The sequence below is a fragment of the Trachemys scripta genome, chromosome 6 (assembly GCF_013100865.1).
Source record: "Trachemys scripta elegans isolate TJP31775 chromosome 6, CAS_Tse_1.0, whole genome shotgun sequence".
Classification (NCBI taxonomy): Eukaryota; Metazoa; Chordata; order Testudines; family Emydidae; genus Trachemys; species Trachemys scripta.
In genome coordinates this window covers 10,703,055-10,722,447 of record NC_048303.1, presented here as the reverse complement: position 1 = coordinate 10,722,447, position 19,393 = coordinate 10,703,055, and the positions used below count along the sequence as shown (strand labels likewise).

Sequence of the window (19,393 nt, the reverse complement as noted above, 5' to 3'; positions counted from 1 at the left end):
ACAGACACAGATGGGAGCGGGGTTGATGTGTGTATGGGAGGGAGTGTATGGTCTTGCAGCGTGTGATGAGGCCATTCTGTACATGAGGAATGGCAGGGAAGAAAATGCAAACTAAGAGGAGCCAACAAGTGGGTGGTCATAACAGTTATTGTTGGAGTGGAAGGGGTGATACCATAATAGGTGTGGGACTTTTTGGAACAATAGGGGTGTTGCTTGACCATGTTTCAATGTGGCCAGTTGCTTTCTGGCTATTTAATATCGCCTTCCCCCCCCCCCCCCCCACTTTTTTTACTTTGGGGTGGGTTTTTCCTTCACGCCTTATTTGATTTTCAACACCGTCCCCCATTGTATGACATCTGAGCACCTTAACTAATATTAACTGCCGAGGATACTGACATCCTTTCTTTCGTGTAGAAATGTCATGCATTGTTTTACAGCTGCTCTGTTCCTCCTGGAGGTGGCTGCATTTCAGCAGTACATGAAATAAACTGGCTTTGGCTGTCATTACCAATTAAAACTTCTGGTCTGATCATTTCCTATTAGGATCCCTGGATATGTCTACATTTCCTTTAACAGTCAATGTTTTTATCTGTCTGAATGTCATAGCTGGGTCATGATGGTGCCACACCAGAGAGCTCCTGGCTAGTAGAAGAACTAACACTCATTGTACCCACTAAAGGGGTCATGTATACCTTTGTCTGTAAATGCTGGCTGGCCAGGGACCGCGGGGATGGTCTCACTTCACGTGTCTTCAACATCCTGGATGCAGATTGTGTTACCATTGGCCACAAGGTATGTTCTAAGATCTTTTTACTCTTTAGCAATTAAATTAAAACCTACATCTATATAAGTGTGTATGTGCCATATATGGTAACAGATTATAACATAATTACAGTGAATACATTTGTAGATTACTGTACTTTCTACATGAGGTTTGGGTTTCTTGTTTTTAAAGGGTATCTTTATTATTTATTTATAATATTTTGCTTAGTATCATTATATGTTATAAAGCACTGTATATATTTACAATTCTAAAAAAAATAATTTCTAATCTGTTATTTTGTATGCACAGGAGATCATTTCAAAGTTAACAAAGTAAGATGTGACTTTTTGTGTGTACGAAGTTTGAAGTTTGTTTCTGTACAAAGTTTGTGTTTCAAAAAACATTTCTTTTTGTTTTTGCTCAATTAAAAAAAAGCATCTGGAAACCATGAGACTTTTATAGCTTTGCTTATCTCTGAATCAAGTACCAAATGATTTAAATCAAATGTAGCCTAGAAAAATTAGGAAAGACAAAAACATTTGAGATGAGATGTTGTGTGCTATATTTTAAACCAATACAAATTAAAAAAGCCTGAATTATGCAGTCCTTGGAAATAAGATTCATAATGGAAATACTAGCAGACAATAATGTTGACGAGTGAGACAATCATACAGTGTTGGTCTGAAATCTCTGTTGGTAAATCTATATTCACAGCTAAATCACCCTGCTGGTAAAACAGTAATTTCATACATTGCTCCTGACTTCCAACCAAATGAGATTTACTCATTAAATCTTTTTTGTACCCCAGACAAACAGAAGTATAATAACATTTTTTACTGACAGACACAGCCACTGCACACAGTCTTCAACAGTAGAACCTAGTGCACTCATAAAGAAGACTTTGGGCAGAAAACTGGGGCTAAGATCTACTTTATCTGAAATGTTCCACCAGTTCTTTAACTTCCACTTTTGCAGCTTTCAAAGACTCATACTGGAGACGTCATCTAATGTGTCATCCATAAATCAATATTGATGCTAATTAAGGTTTAAGCCTAGTTTTCCATTAAAAGCCCAGTGTTGCCCACCACTTTGCCAAGTTTTCCAAAAGTAATTCCACCCACCTGAAATCTCATATGTCATGTTATGCCAGAATTTTGCTGGAAGATTTAGGGGAAATTAGGGACGGTGACTGTGAGCTGAGAGTTCAAATACTGAAGTGTAGGTTTCACTATTCAAACAGTTCATAACATATTTTGTCCCATCTTTCCTTATAAATGGCTTGGATCAGAAACTCCAAATTTGTTGGCATTGGTGAGGACTGGCACCCTTTAACTATTTTTGCATAGTTAATGGTATGATTTTTCTTCACCTCCTGTGCAATTAGCTGCTGCATAATTTCAATGTATCAGTTTTAATTTATTTTCCCTCCTATTCCTTTGACACTCTTGAATAATGTGGCATCCATGACTGATGCCTATAAAACCTACATAATGTATCACACCAATAAGGAGTACAGTGTACTGGGACTGTTTCAGATATCCCTCCACTGATAAACCCAAGCGCCTTAGTTACCATGTAAAACATCTGCAAAAGTGCCTAAGTGACTTAGATAACTAACTTCCATTGACTTTCAGAGGGACTTTTGGTCACTTAGGTGCTTTTTGAAAATGTTATCCAAAGTCCCATTGAGCATTGGGACTCAGGGACCTAAATCACTTAGGTGCTTTTGAAATATTTTACCCCATGAGTCCAGCTGTTCACGTCTCAGAGAAAGAGAATAAAGTAAAACGAATATGTTGAAAATGACCCCAAGTAGCTTCCTATGCATAAGCTGGCACAACTTTAAAGTCTGATATCTTGGGACCTTCCAGAGCTAGATGCAAGTGCTGTGTATCTCACTGGGAAAGTGGGAATCGCCACTTTGCCATGGCGAAGACACCCAGTTTTTGCCTTGCAGTGTGGCGAGATACGTATCTGGCTTTAAACCTGTCACTGAAGCAGGACTGAAAATTGTCCACTTTGGGCATCAGAGCAGTAACATTTGGGGAGGTGGGTTGGGGGGATACTGTATGTGAGGAGAAGAAATAAACATTTTCCTAGCAAGCTGATTTTTTAAAGTGGCAGCGGTTTGAAGCTGCTTGGGGGACTGGAATATCAGAACAGTCTAGAGGGAGATGGAATTTTGGGCAGAGTGCAGGTGAAACAGACAAAGCTGTATGATCACTGCCATTTATCACCTGCCTCTGCAGTTCATCAGATGCCTATCACTTCCAAAGTGTGTATGTGTGTAGTAATAACAGAGTCTCTCTCACACTCGGACACATCGTGTGGGCTGTCAAAACCCACTAAAAAGGATCAGGTGATGAAAAAGGAAAATATTTCATGATACGTTTTGGCCAGTAACTTTGCAATAGAAAATATCAGTATAAAGGGAACTGGTCTTAAAGGTACTGGGCTATGATAACTGCACTTAAAGAAGCAGACAAACTGCAGAGCCTGGCTAGCTTTTTGCTTAGGCTTTTGTTTGGATCAAGAACAGCTGTTTGCAGTGAGATGCTTCATGATTGTTTCAATCCTTGCCAGATTCTATATGAAGTTACAGTTGTGACTGGAGACATCCAAAATGCTGGAACGGATACCAATATTTACATGACTCTCTTTGGGTCCAGCGGGAACACGGAGGAGATGCGGCTGGAAAAAAATGGAGAGAGGTACAGTATCTTGTCGTCTTTGGTCCTTAAAAACAGGCAACAACAAAGCTCAGCTTTCAAATTTAAACACAGTCAGGGCCCTGCTCCCACTGAAGTAAATGGCAAAAGGGCCATTGACCATTTCCAAGTTGTGGTATTGGACTTAACAGAGCACTAGGAAGAAATATACTGTGCAACAAATGATATATCATCCTTTGGCATTTGCACAAGTCTTGGAGTTTATCCTGTTTCTGTGCAGTCTTAAAACTAGACAGTATAAGGAAAAGTGTGATTACTAAAGTCTTGAGTCAGCTTCAGCCAGGATCCTATATATTCCATGGTATCATAGGGGCAGTATCTGATGTGGAATCCACCTTTGCAGGAGAATCTAAGATTTGGGGGTTTTCTAAATTTATCTTTCACAAATTGAACATAAACCGACACTGTAATTCTGCTGACAGTCTGACAGAAAGGTGTGGACTGACCCACCCCTACCAAGGGGTGATGTACTCTGTAGCCTCAAGATAACCTTTGTAACTATTTCACTCATGATTACTTTCACGGACACAGCTAAAATATTTACCCTATTGTCCTAATCTGACTCCATCGCCTCCCCAGGTGCTTAAAGTTCTAACTGACCCTTACTCAGCTGCCAAAACCTCCAGCATCCCCTCTGATAACTTCTGCCATCCAGTGGTACCTTGTCAAAATGTGAGGACAGCATGGAATGAATATCACAGGGACGACAGCAATGATTATAATATTCCATTTCAATTTTAATTAAATAACCCCCTCAATTTTTAATATTTATACGAAGCTGCTACAGCGTTTCCAAGCTGCCCCACTAGAGTGCTGCAGGATCCAAGGATCCAGCCCTAGACTTTAGATCCAGTTTGCTGTCGGGGACACCGGACCTTTTTGCCTTATCGCACGTTAACTGACTGAGTTCTGATTCTGGGTATCGTGCACTGACTAGCGTTACTGAAAAGAAGAGCTCTGTGGGCAGGATGATGAAGAGACGTTATACTTGCAGATGCCAGTAAGGAATAGTTCCATGGGCAAGTGTGTTCAAATGACCTTGACGCCGTCCCATGTTTCGTTATGCAACGAGAAGGGTGCTGTTGCTTTGTTTTGGAAAGGTAGAACGCATTGACCCCTGCCTAAAATCTCTGCATCATCTTCAAAGGACCCAACCCAGCAGAGTGGATATGCTCCCTTCCGAGCCATGCAGGCGACAGAGTGTCATAGCTTTTGGATCCAGATAGAGATATGCAGAAAACAGTTTGTTTCCAGGCATGCTCAGGTGCTTTTAACCTAAGAGCACCAGCAGATGAGCTTCCCCCGCCTGCTGCCCTTTGCAGCTCCCTACACTTAGCTGGTCTGTCTTCCGGTGTTTTAAGCCCAATGTGCAACCCCGGGGGGACCGTTGTTTTTCTTGTTTAAGAAACAAAACCAGTCCCATGTCAGCTGAAAATACCTATGAGGGATGGGAAGAGACTCCCAGTCACTGGAGAGGAGTCCTTCAAGATAGCTCTAGATATCCCAAACTCCCCCAGTTGACTGAATAAGCCGAGAAATAACTTACATTATTGTAACTCCTGAGGGAGGCTCACAGAGCTTCTATGACTAATTTTAAAGAGACCTTTCCACCACATACTACATTGTGTGCCGTGAGTCACCACAGAGGCCTTTCTTCAAGACCGGGCCCCACAAAACATAGTGAAAAGCAACTGAAGCAGCTGGTTGTACAATGGCTCCAAAGGAATAACAGCTAATGTGTGCAATATATAAAGCAGCTTTGCACACACTGTAGCTCTGCCACAAGATGTCACAGATCAGGGCATGGGCAGTCAAGCCTAGTGCTTGGAGCAGCCACTGTCCTGCCTAGCGCTAAAGTCAAGATCCAGGAGCCAGAGCTGAGGGTCAGGAACCAGGAGTCAGAAACCGAGTAGGGCTGGAGTGGACTGGAGCAGGGTAGGAACAAGGCAGGAACAGGACTGGAGCAAGGCTGAGAACAAGGCAGGTACAGGAGCGATTGACGCTGTGGGCATACACATTGAGCATCCCCTGGCTGAGTGCTACTAGTGGTCTTCAGAGCAGTCCTGGCAATGCCACTCCAGCAATAGGACCATCTAGCTGATTAGGGGTGTCAACTGCTGTTAGCTAGCTGCTCCAGGCCCAACTGCAGGCCCTCATTCCAGACCCAAGATTGATGTAACCTGCCTATTACTTGCATTGTCCTGGCTGTCCTTAACACCCTCAGCAAAAGGGAACTTTACACAATGTGCACATTGCCTGTTTACTTGTAATTCCTGTTGTCTCTCAGTCCAGCAATTCACAACACAAACTTCCATTGATTCAAGTCCCATACGGAAACATCCGTAGTCATCACACAACTGGACAGAGAGGGAGGGAGGAGAAGGCACTGAATACAAGATTGTTAAAAGAGACAAGATTGTTCATATTTATTGGGGCCATCCAGTACCAGCTCATTGACAGGAGCTTGCCACCTTACAAAGAAACAACTCTCTAACCTGTCACAGATTTAAGGCGATTTTAGTTACATTACTGTTTATTGCCAAGACCTGTAGGCAATAGAAATATTTATAGGTAGAGGCATGGATAGGAAAACTTAATGAAATCCGGCAGACAAATGGTTCAGTGTTCTGAAGAAGACATTTTGCTAAATACTTTATCTCCTCCAGTATTATCACCCCCAGTTTTTATTCAGATTTACAATTCTTATGTTCATGCTCATATAAATTAGGGATAGGAAAGACCTATTAGGTCCTCCAGTCCATCTCCTTAGGGTGATTGTTTCCCTACAGTGTAATGAGTTCTTGTGAGTAATGGGTTGGATATGAAACCTACAAATTCTGAACAGGATATTGACTGATGACAGCAGGTTGAAAGAACGGGATGATGGGAGACTGCTTAGACTAGAGTTATTTAGCCTGGAAAGGACAGAAGTGTGATGGGGCATAAAGCTTTACGAACAACAGTGTCCATAATGAAAAGTGATGGTTTACTCCTTTTCATTTTGTCTTATAAAGTTAGAAACTGGAGAATCAATCCACATAAGGCATGAAAGGAAATATTATTTTTCAGTGTATCGTGAGCCTTGGAACTCACTACCAGAGAAAGGCACTGAGGCAAAGAACATAGCACACGTTTTCAAAAGGGTGAGGGTGAGGTAAATTTAATCATTAATAATTAGAAATGGACCTGAGTCCAAACCCCACACCTGATGCCTCTGTAAGTCTGGGGAAGTTAAAGTCTGGATGAAAATTTTGCAGCTCATGCCAAAACTATTGGTAGCATCTGCAGCTATGCAGGCTGAGATGATGGCTCAGGGATAATCAGATTTATTCTATAGGGTGTAATCTGACCAGAGGTTGAAAAGAAATTTCCCCCTCATATCACAGAGTTGCACAGCTGGTAGCAGGTACAGCCCACTGCCAGAAATGGGGTACCATTACTATCGATTATCTAGGCTGTAGTAGTGCCCACAGTGTACAAAGCTGTGTCCAAACACATGAGAAGACACATGCCCTGGTCCCTAAAAAAGCTCACCGTCAGAACTTTTAAATGCTGGACAAAGGGGAAGACCATACAACACATAAGTAGAGGAGCCAGAGTGGTGGCTGGTCATTCCACTGGTGTTTGGGGGGATAGTTTATGCAAATACTCCTATCTCCAACTGCCATGCTAGCTAGTGATTAGTAGTTGGCTATTTTCTTGTAGGTCTACAGCAATTCTGCCAGCCTGTGTGGGATATTACAGGGTGGGCCTCCCTGGGGGATGCATTGGCTGTAGAGAGCCTGCAATAACACATGCTTCGCACTATAGGCGAACAGTGGCCGCTCTTGATTCAAAGGCTAAACTCCTGCTGACTTCAACGGGGCCAGGATTTCTCACTGTAAGCATAGATCCTAAGCAGCTGGGGAACTAGATATACACTTAACCAATGTACTACGTCATTCAAGATGCACATTCCAGCCCATTAGTTGGCCCTTTTTTCCCCTGTTGCTCCTCAGCAGCAAAGGCCAATGTTCCCTATACCCTCTTCTCCCCATAATGCAACAGCATGACAGAATACAACCGATGGCTTGAGGCCGAGTTTCCAAACGCTAGCCTGCCCCAGGTGTAGCAGGAGATGGCCTCAATCTGCAAACTTCAATTCCAGAGTCAATCTCTCAAAAAGTTTGGGAATATGTAGATGGGGTTTGTAGTTTTGTCCCGTCTTTACTAGTAACACGGTTTGCATGTACACCATGTAAACGTAGTTATATCTGTGTTACAACCAGGGTAATGAGCCATGCTGTAGATTAGCTTGGGCAACCTACAGCGGGGTTTGGATTGTCTTAATTCTCAGGGGAAAAGAATTCCTGTCCAAACTGGGCAGGGGAAGCTTGCCAGAACCATGCTAGCATGCAATAACCAGAGTGGAAAACTTAAGTCCAAAACAGTGCACATAGAACGGGTGGTTTACAACCATTTTTACTGAGGTTGCTGGCGTGGTTTGAGCTGTAGTATGCACAGCGCATGGTGAATGCATCAGCACAGGAAACCAAGCCAGATAATACAAAACCTGCGTGACCTTTTAATTTCTCCAGATTTGAGAGAGGTCAGGAGGACACTTTTATCATGGAGATTGCAGATATTGCACCACTCAGGAAGATGAGGATCCGGACTGATGGAAAGGGGACACGCCCAGACTGGTTCCTGGAAAAGGTAACGTGGTTATTTCCTGCAGTACACAAATCTGAACTCTGTTGTGTCGAGGCCCAAGCCCTAGTGGGGGGAGAGCAGAAATGGACCAAGCTGTGAGTAGGAACAGTTGCCTTTCTCATTCACACCATAACTAACATTCTTGTAGTGTTTCTTTCCTTTCCATTTCTGAATTCTTGTCCCGGCAGAATCTGAGACCAGGAGGTTGCGGGGTGCAGGAGGGAAACAAATGCAAGGTATAACTTTACCCAAATGGCCTCTCTGCTGTTAAACGTCTGTCTTCCTCACTAGGAAAGAACGCTGGCTCAGTGCCAGTGCACCTGCAATATGTTATGGACTGTATGATGTAGTGAGAGCTTCTAGAAAAACGGAGCTGCTCTGTCTGTATTGAAGAAATTATCATTCACTAGCAAGTGTTGGTAAATAGCACCAGCTGAGTTGGGTGGTACATTATAAAAAGACACTTCTGGGCAACTGTAAATCCTGTAAAAGTGGAATGCATCTCCCTTCCCCCATGCCATTTTTTTTCTTTTTTCATATGGCAACTATGGATTATTGCTAATGCACGTGCATGATCTGTGGATCCAGCAGATCTATATGAACTGTGCTAATGTTCGCTCATCAAAATGAGTAAAATAGAGTATCCTGTTTGTAGGCCCTACAGTAATAGTTACTCTTGCTATATTTTCTCAGTAATGAATCATGGTTTAAACATGGGCGGCTGTAGGAAACGTCTTTCCATTCCTACTACACACACACGGCCAGGCAGGAGCACTGGGAAGAGGGATCAATAAGCAGATGGGACAGCACTGCATTGGGGTTTTCAAATATGGGATGTAGCAAAGGCCATCACCATATGTATCACTGACAGCAGATACTTAGGGGGGCACATGCTGCTTCTTCCACAGTTATATGTCAGCAGCCCCCCATCAACACCCTCTCTCCCCCCCATTCCCAGCGCCACCAGCCGCCCCACCAATCAGCACCCCCCCTCCCTCTCCGCACCTCCCAATCAGCTGTTTCGTGGCGTGCAGGAGACTCTGGGGGTGGGGGGGGGAGGAGTGAGGGCATGGCAGGCTCAGGGGAGGGGGCGGGAAGGGGTGGAGTGTCTGGCTTTCTTGTCAGTTTCACAGCTGCAGACACTCTTGGCGGTCTTCTCAATTTCGGAGCTCCGTGCTGCAGCTGTGAAATTGGCAAGAAAGCCGGGCAACTAGAGCCAGCTGCCCCCGGCTCCCCGCCAGGCTGCGCCCACCCGACTCTCCACTCCCAGGCAGCTGGCCCCAGCTCCCAGCGGGGAGGTGAGAAGCCCGGATGGCTGGCCCCAGCTCCCAGCGGGGAGGTGAGAAGCCCGGATGGCTGGCCCCTGCTCCCAGTTGGGAATGGGGAGGCCAGAAGCCTGGGTTACTGGCCCCCACTCCCAGCTGGGAGCGGGGAGCTGAGCATAGCTGAAAGCCCTGGCTCTCAGCCCCCCACACTGCCCCTCTTCAGTCAGTGGAAGCGCTCCTGGTGAGGACACGCACCACCAACAGAAAGAGGGTAGTGTGGACATCAGCCACCACAGTTGGTCAACCTAACATAGGTTGTCTTAAGTCTGTAGTGTGGATGTGCCCTGAGACGCCAGGGAATTTACTATTCTGCTTCTTCTTCTGTCCTAATTTCCTTGTGGTATATTTGTAGCCCAATGGTCATTGTTTCAGGACACAGGAAAGTTGCTCTACATTTGAACCCAAATTCAGGTTGTAACAGTTTTTATTGCAGGGTCATTTCTGTTACTCTGAGTGAGCCTCATTTGTCAGTTGGCAGATTCAGTAAGGGCAGAGTTCTTAACCTCTCTCTACGCTTTCCCCAAAGCATGTCAAGCTCAAATATTCTAAAGTTTTTCTTTCATTCTTTAAGGGGAAGAGAGTGATTGGGTGACATTTTCAATGAGACTTAGATTTCTAAGGTTACGTTTCTAAGAGCCGTAGGTTTCTAAGGGCCAGATTTCCAAAGGTATTTAGGCACCTCAAGATGCAGATAGCTGCCTAATGAGATATTCAAAAGTGCCTAGGCAGGTGAGGTGCCTAACTCCCAATTAAATTAATACTCCTTCGTTACTAATGGATTGGAAAGTACTTCAATTTCCTCATGTGATACAAGTACATCAAGCTGCTTCTTTCCAAATACAGAACAGAAATATTTATTGAACATTTCTACGTTTTCAACATCATTATTAACAAGTTTTCCATCTTCATTTAGTAATGGTCCTATATTTTTGTTAGGGTTTCTTTTGTTCCTAATATACTTTAAAAAATCCTCCTTTTTATTTTCCGTTGCCCTACTAGCCATGGATTTTTTCCATGATGACTTTAGCTTCCCTTATCAATTTTCTGCACATAGTAACTTATAATTTATATTGATTGCTATCTACTCCACCCCCCATTTTTTCCATTTGTTATGTATTGGGAATTTTTTTTCTAATTGCTGCCTTCACCACTTAACAAGGATGGGCTTTTACCCAAAGTTGTCCTCTTTCTTGACTGTAGAATTGTGGCTTTTTAGCTGTCTAATATCCTCCTCTTAAACAACTCCCAATTTTCATTCACATTTTTCTGTCTAAAATTTCCTCCCAATCAATTTTGTTCATCTTCCTCAGTTTGAGGAAATTAACCCTTTTGAATAACTGCTGCATGGAACTGTCTTCTTTTGGCCCACATTAGACATAATTAGGTCATGATCACTGGTCCCTAGGCAACCACCCACTGGGGTGATTAATTCATCTTTATCCACATTAGCAAGGTACGAAATAGAGTCATCTTATGTTGGCTGCATTTTGTGTTAGAAAATTACCAGCTATAATTTTAGAAACACTAAGATGTTTTACTACTGGCTGCATGAGACCTACAACATATTTTCAAATTGAGAATGTGAAAACATAATTTTTATTTCCACTCACATTACATAGAGGTGCTTAAGGAGTAATGCATACTGTTCTCTAGTTTGATTCGGTGGTCTGTAACAGGCCCCCACCAGTACCCTCTCCTGGGTTTGTTAGTTAGAGCATTGATTTTGCATTCAAGTCCCAGTGGTTCTGAGATATCAATAACTATAAAAAAGTTAATGGTATCTGTAATGTAAGGTGCCATCTCTTTCATCCACTCTATCCTTCCTAATCAGGTTGTAACAATGTAATGATTTGAACATTCTAATAAGGTGTCCCATAAGGTTTCAGTAATACCAATGATATCATATTTCTTCTCAGTGAGCATTTCCAATTCTAATTGTTTATTGCCCAGTCTCCTAGCATCGGTATGTAAGCAATTGAAATTTTCCTTCTCTTTACATTCTTTGTCACATTGGTTCAATTTGTTCATTACAGGCTGAGTTTGTACAACATTTACCTCCTTACCATCCTCCCCTTGGATTGTTAATTTAACAGTGGCTGCTCCAACTAAGAAGTCCCTTGCTGAATTCTCTGTCCACTCTTCTTAATATGGCGTCACCAATGATGATTGCTTGTCTTCTTAGGACAGCTGAAGAATCTCTCTTGGTAGCTGATTGCTTCATACCATATCACAAGAAGGTCCATCGAGTATGTCTCCTGTAGCATTCTGTTCCATTCTTCTAGAGATAAATTCATTGATAGTTGGCTCACTGAGCTGACTCTAGCTGGACTGAATGCCACCTGTTTCTCTTTCCTCCCTCTTGGTCTTAAATTGCCTGTCTTCTTCTTTGGTTTATACTCTCTCCAATGGAAAACCCTCCCCATGTGGAATCTGTGGCAATAATTTCTGAATCTGGTTGTCCAAAAAGACTTTGTTTTCTCAGACACTACACAGTGTTGATACTTGTGCTTCCAGACTATGTATCTCGTCCTCCAGTATGGCCACCAGCTTGCATTTCATGCACCAGAAATCTTGACTGTCTTCCAGCAGAAAGGAAAACATAGCACATCCAAAGCAAAACACAGCAGTTGTTCTCTCGTCATTCAGATTCCACTACCTGGCATAGAACCATACCTAAAACAGAAGGAACCACACTTCCTATTCCAATTCCCTCCAAAACTCCCCTGGTTACCGCTCCTGTTCGCCTCCTTAAATGATCACTTGGCAACTGACTTATATATTAAGACTTGCTGCTTAGCTTTATCCCATCAGAGACTTCGAACACCAGATCTGATCAAAGAATCCCAGCCACATGGTCCTCATGGAGATGCAACAAATAGACCTCTCCTGGCCTGACCTGTTCACCTGGTAACCCCCAGCCACACAGCCTCACAGGGTATGTCTTACACAAGCATTAAAAAACCCCGCTGCTGGCCCTGGCCAGCTGACTCGGGCTTAGGGTGACCAGACAGCAAGTGTGAAAAGTGAGGACAGAGGGTGGGGGGTAATAAGAGCCTATATAAGAAAAAGACCCCAAAATCGGGACTGTCCCTATAAAATGGGGACATCTGGCCACCCTACTTGGGCTTATGGAGCTCGGGCTCCAGGGCTGAAAAATCGCTGTGTAGACATTCGGACTGGGGCTGGAGCCTGAGCTGTGGGACCCTGCCAGGGTGCAGGGTTCCAGAATTCGGGCTCCTTCCCAAGCCTGAATGTCTACACAGCGATTTTTAGTTCCACAGCCCGAACCCTGTGAGCCGTAGTCAGCTGATCTCAGCCAGCCACCGTCACGCCCCGGGTATTTTATCCCTGTGTAGACATACCCACGGAGACAGACAAACAACTAATGCACCAAATTCTTTTGAAATGCTTTTGAAAATGGGGTTCAGGTTCCTAAGCCATGTGGGCACTTGTAAAAATCTTGCCCTCATCTCCTTTTTAGTACACAAATACAGGAGAGAGGAAAGAAGCTGAGAAAGCTGAACTTCTCTGTTAGCTATAGTGCAATTTTTGGAACATTCTTTATTGATTCTTTTTTCCTGAGGTAAAAGTACAACATGACATTCTCAACAAGTGAACCAGGACAGGAGTGATCCATAAAACAGGAGGAGGGAGCCATTGTGTGTCCTGATTTGTATTCCGAATTGGAAAATGTATGTAGCTTGGTGTGACATGAAAACTGATCTGAACCATTTCTCTCAGCAATGCATATTAAAACCACATCATGAAATACATGTGGGGATATTGCTAAAATCTCAGACAGATGGTTCACAGTTAGTGCTAACTAGCATGGTGAAATGAGAAGCTAGATTAAGCTATCAACCCCATAATTAACCATTTGTTGCTCTATTTAGCCATAGGACATTCTCAGTTTTCTTGTTCTGTTGAAATAACAATAAACGTTCTTTTTAATTCTCTTTGGTCTTTTTGTAAACAGTTCGCTGATCATAATTTATGCTGCTTTTAGTTTACTAGAAATAGAAGTGTATAAACACCAATTAAAATGCTTCAAAGATGTACATAGCCAAACCTCTCAATTTACCAGCAGAAAAGATATTTTTCTTCAGAATTCTTTTTCTCTATTTGAGATACGTTGCAACCCCCCATTCAGAAGCTCAGTGGGGTAAATAACCGGATACTTAAGATCCAAACTGCATTAAAAATGCAAACGGATTTAAAAGTAAGACTTAAAATATTTAAAAATGGATTTTAAATTATGACTTCAAATATGAATGGGATCAAGATCATTGATGCATAGCATGTTGAGCAGTAGCCATCATTGTTCATTGTTATTTATAGATCCCCAGATATTAACATGCCATTTTACAAACTTAGTCCCCAGTTCTGCAAAAAGATCCCTATGTGTGCACACAACAGTTTGCAGCACTGGGGCTATACGGTAAGGGGTTGAAAGCTCTGAGGAGCTTAGGGAAAAATTCAAAACCTGCCACTGATTTGGGGTGATGCAATTTTGAGACACTTAAGGCCTGATTTTTCAGAACGTTGGGCACCTATATCACCAACGGGAATTGTGGGTGCTCAGCACTTCAGGAGATCAGGCCCTGGGTGGCTGAAGTCAGAAGACCCAACATTCAAAGCACTCAAAATTAGAGGCCACTTTTTACAACTCTCCTGCTGTTGTTGGGTTCTGGGCCACATGGCAGCTCCACCTAGTGCCTCAATGGTTATACACATCCCCTACTGATGAGTCCCCTCCAAGGATCCTGCTAGCGAAGGAAAAGCATCCCAATGGCTCTGGGAGGTAAGGTAGAGGGTTGGGAAGTAATGGGAGGAGATGAGGATTTGCTGGGTGAGAGAATGGGAAACTGTTCGGGTTAGGGTTAAAAATCTGGATATTTGATTCATTGGGGGTTGTACAATCCATGCCCTGTCTGCTATGAAGCTGCCTTAATAAAGCACTCCTTGCATTGCACCCAATACCTACAAACCATCCTGAATGCAACCATCTGAGTTGACATTGTTCGGTTAGAATTTTCCTTTATATTATAAAAATTCCACAAGAGTTCATAGACTCATACACTCATTCAAAGCAGAGCCCGCAAGTGTTCTCCCTTTGCAAGGAAGAGGGGGTTATTCTCTTTCCTTTTTCAGTGTCCTGATGAGAACAATCACAGAATCAGAACCTCGTTATGGATTCTTCTACACGTGTGCTGGGCACAAGGGCAATTACCCCAGCCTTGGTTTGTGTACATTGGGGAGTCTGCAGGCCCCCCGGGGGAAGCTGTTCAGGCTGCTCTCTTCTGGGAGATGTGGGGAGAGGTAAATTGAAATGACTGAGGTACCAAACCTCTCCATTACAGTACTCAGAGCAAAATAAAATTGCAAAATTGCTTGGGTGCAGATTAAGGCTCCTGCCAGTGATGGTATTCACTTAACTACACAGCAGACTACTGGGGCTGTATTTATACACACTATTCCTGAAACACCTTTTTTTTTAAAGTGAAGGATTGTCACAGGGTGTGCCTGCCCTATAACACCCCCTGCTGGCCAAGAATGGCATTGCAGGCGCTCCCTGCTCCATTGTCTCCTCTGAGGTGGGTCCTCTCAGCTTTCCCCACACAGGCTGGAGTTGGCAGTAGTTCTTTTGCTCCCCTTGGACTCCACCTTCTGAGCTCCCTTTAAGTCTCTCTGCTCTGGGATAGAGCGTTCCTCAAGGAACCCATTTTGAAGCACTTGGAGGAGAGGAAGGTGATCAGGAACAGTCAACATGGATTCACCAAGGGCAAGTCATGCCTGACCAACCTGATTGCCTTCTATGATGAGACAACTGGCTCTGTGGATATGGGGAAAGCGGTGGATGTGATATACCTTAACTTTAGCAAAGCTTTTGTTATAGTCTCCCACAGTATCCTTTCCAGCAAGTTAAAAAAGTATGGACTTTATGAATGGACTATAAGGTAGATAGAAAGCTGGCTAGATCGTTAGGCTCAACAGGTAGTGATCAACAGCTCGATGTCTAGTTGGCACCCAGTATCAAGCGGAGTGCTACAGGAGTTGGTCCTGGGGCCGGTTTTGTTCAACATCTTTATTAATGATCTGGCTGATGGGATGGATTGCACCCTCAGCAAATTTGCAGATGACACTAAGCTGAGGGGAGAGGTAGATACACTGATGAGGTTTGATAAGGACTAGTGCAGAGTCCTGCACTTAGGACGGAAGAATCCCATACACCGGTAAAGGCTGGGGACCAACTGGCTAAGCAGCAGAAAAGGACCTGGGGATTACAGTGGACGAGAAGCTGGATATGAGTCAGCAGTGTGCCCTTGTTGCCAAGAAGACTAACAGCATATTGGGCTGCATGATAGAAGCATTGCCAGCAGATCTAGGGAAGTGATTATTCCCCTTTATTCAGCACAGGTGAGACCACACCTGGAGTATTGCGTCCATTTTTGGGCCTCCCACTACAGAAGGGATGTGGACAAATTGGAGAGCATCCAGCGGAGGGCAACAAAAATGATTAGGGGGCTGGAGCACATGACTTATGAGGAGAGGCTGAGGGAACTGGGCTTATTTAGTCTGCATAAGAGAAGAGTGGGGGGGATTTGATAACAGCCTTCAACTACCTGAAGGAGGGCTCCAAAGAGGATGGAGCTTGGCTGTTCTCAATGGTACCAGATGACAGAACAAGGAGTAATGGTCTCAAGTTCTAGTGGGGGAGGTCTAGATTGGATATTAGGAAAAAAATTTTCACTAGGAGGGTGGTGAAGCACTGGAATGGGTTATCTAGGGAGATGGTGGAATCTCCATCCTTAGAGGTTTTTAAGGCCCGGCTTGACAAAGCCCTGGCTGGGATGATTTAGTTGGTATTGGTCCTTCTTTGAGCAGGGGGTTGGACTAGATGACCTCTTGAGGTCTCTTCCAACCCTAATCTTCTATGATTCTATGATTGTCTGTCAAGCTGCTTCCCCTCTCGCAAGCTCAGCTACGCTGGGTTACCTTCAGGGCCGGCTCCAGGGTTTTGGCCGCCCCAAGCAGCCAAACAAACAAACAAAAAAAGCTGCGATCGTGATCTGCAGCGGCAATTCAGCAGGAGGTCCTTCGCTCCGAGCGGGAGTGAGGGACCATCCGCCAAATTGCCGCTGAACAGCTGGACGTGCCGCCCCTCTCCGAAGTGGTCGCCCCAAGCACCTGCTTGGTAAGCTGGTGCCTGGAGCCAGCCCTGGTTACCTTTCCATCTTCCCTGCTCTGGGTAGAGCCCAGACTCCCAGGCTACTTCCTTGGAGTCCTTTCAGAGCCTTCCACAAGAGCCCAGACTTGTGGCTCCTCCCACAAACTGACTTTTCTTAATCCTTGTTTGAGACCCAGGAATTTCAGGCTGTCTCCTGACCCTGCGGCAGCTAACTAGGGCACGGGGGCAGGGGAGGGGCTGACTAGCTAGCTCCAGGTCTCCTGAACCTTAAAGGAGAAGGCCACCCTCTTATAGAGATACTGACGTTCCCGTCAAAATCCTAATAGGGTCAACCCTCACTTATTAATATATTTAGATGTACAAACATTTAAATATTCACATCAGAGCCTTAGGGGGCAGTGCTGAAAAATAGTTGAAACACAATCCATTGCCCCACTGGCGTTGGCAAGCCAGCAGCCAATGCTCTCAACAAAAAGAAGAGAGAACAAACAAAAAGAGCCCCACCTCAATGCTAGGATCCTAACCCTTCTGATCCAAATGCAACGAAAATAACATTGGGCTCAACCCATGGGCACTGAGGCCTAGCTCCTTAAAGGTACTTAGGCTCCTAACTGCCATTGAAATGAATGGAAGCTTCAAGAGGAGAAATTGAGGGAGCTCCCCAACATCAGACTAGCCCACAGCAGGGTGGGTAGAGCATGCTCCTGCGAGGTGGGAGACTCTTGTTCAAATCCATTCTCCCCCTCAGGCAGAGGGTCGCATTGAACTGCGGTCTCGCCCACCCCAGGTGAGTCTTCTAACCATTGTGCAAAAAATTATTAGGTGGGTGACACTACCACTTCCTTGTCTGCACATCTTGTGTGGAGGGAGGCAGGTGCCTAAATCATGCTCACAAGGAATGACTTTAGTGGCCATACTCCAGGAGAGGGATTGCTAGCAGCGATCAGTGACTCCTTCCAGCATGGACTTAGGCGCCTATTCCCATGAGAGGGCTAGGGCTTCAGAAAGACGCCTCTCATCAGCATCACCCATTCATTAGCTTAGGCAGCTCTCTGCCTACCGTGCTGACTTTTGTGGATTGCAATCTAAAGTGCTTACCTCTCCCCAGTCATTGTATAGGGGAGCCTAGACACCTAGCTCAGGCTTCAGGAATTGCAGTGTTGTGCTGTGATTTTTCTAGGTGCCCAAAAGTTAGGCATTGCAATGCTTTGCATCACAATGCCGGAGTCCCTTTGTGAATCCAGGCCTGGCTGTTCCCGCGCCAAGTATTTTCCTGTAAGCTTTTGTCAGGATATGATGCTACTCACAATGGTGCCAGAATGTATGTGTGGGGCACGGGATCACGAGTCCTGGGAACAGGGTTTGGTTGCGTCTTACACTGAAGATAAATTATTGCATGAGTTTCTGTTTCAATTGACATTTGCTTTTTTTTTTTTAAATCTCTCTAGTTTGGCAACACTGCCATATGCCGATCAGGCAGCACCATGCCAACCTCCTCTTGCGGGGGCTCGTGCAGCCGCTCAGCACTTCCTGATGTGCTGCTTCACTTCTGTGTACTTTCTGCTTCTGCCAGTTAGTCATATAAACTGTTGTTTGCCTTGCCCCCCTCCAAAGTAACCCGTAGATTTTTGTTTGGTGTCCTCTGGAATACCTCTCCAATTCTTCCGTTGCCTTTCCATCATACGAAGGTCCAGCCTTATGGAGAGGATTAGCTCAAGAACAGCACACAGTACTTCTCCCATCCCACTGGAACCATCATGAGACCAGTAAAAGTTGCTCAAAAGGAGCTGGTGACCTGAATACGTGTGTTTTGGACTCGGTGCTGGTCTGTGGCCAGAGTTCTACCAAACATTCTATCCGCTCTCAACTGCACAGTGCTACTTCTAAGCCTTATCTCTGCCCTTATTTTAACCATGGCTGAAATTTCCTTCGTTTCCCCAGATCATCATGAAGAACCTGTCGAATCAAGAAGTGACCACGTTTACATACAGCGAATGGTTGTCCAAGCTCAGAAATGCTAAGGGAGCTCTTGTGTGCGAGATGCCTGCAGTGATAAATGAAGAGCAGATGATGGAGAATACCACATACACTGTTCAGGTTAAAACCAGTGATATTGGAGGTAGGGTCATTTTGTCAATTTCTGGTTTTCTAGCACCAGGCTCAAATTTTACCTACAGATACAATCTCATATTTCAGTGGAAATTATGCTATTTCTGAGGGCAGAATTTGGTCCTACAGTCCTGGAACCTTGAAATTCCTGGAGGATAAGAGTGTCTTTATTACAGAAACTCAACATTATGCAGTGGAGAACAGGAAATCTGCTACAGAGCAAATATAATTTTAAGCCTCTAGGTCTGTATTTGACTAAATTAAATTAAATTATTTTTTAATTTAAAAATAATGCAGCTGCTTCCCCTTAAAGAATCAATAGAGAACAATTGCTAGACACATTGCTACTGTCACTGGTCCTTTCTTGATCAGGTCCTGCTGTTGTGTACAGCAGAAGGTTGTTCTTGTGGTTAAGGCTCTGGGATCTGGGTTCAATTCCTTGACCTACTACAGGTTTCCTGTGTGACTTGGGTAATTCCCTTAACTGCTTGGTGCCGTGGTGTATTTCTCTGTGAAATGGGGCTGACGATATTCACTCCTTTGTATCGTGCTTTGAGATCCTTGCAGGGATGGTCTAAGTATACCT

The 19,393-nt window shown here is 44.3% G+C and overlaps 1 protein-coding gene across 1 annotated transcript in view; it reads left to right on the top strand.

The window, feature by feature from the left end:
• The first annotated feature begins 570 nt into the window (after positions 1–570).
• Positions 571–19,393, top strand: part of LOC117879576 (lipoxygenase homology domain-containing protein 1-like) — a 61,925-nt gene continuing 43,102 nt past the window's right edge. Inside the window, exons 1-4 of the mRNA XM_034774849.1 lie at positions 571–792; positions 3,347–3,474; positions 8,070–8,187; positions 18,640–18,817. Of these exons, the coding sequence (XP_034630740.1) occupies positions 685–792; positions 3,347–3,474; positions 8,070–8,187; positions 18,640–18,817 (532 nt within the window). The 5' untranslated portion in view covers positions 571–684. The remainder of the gene's footprint in view (positions 793–3,346; positions 3,475–8,069; positions 8,188–18,639; positions 18,818–19,393) is intronic.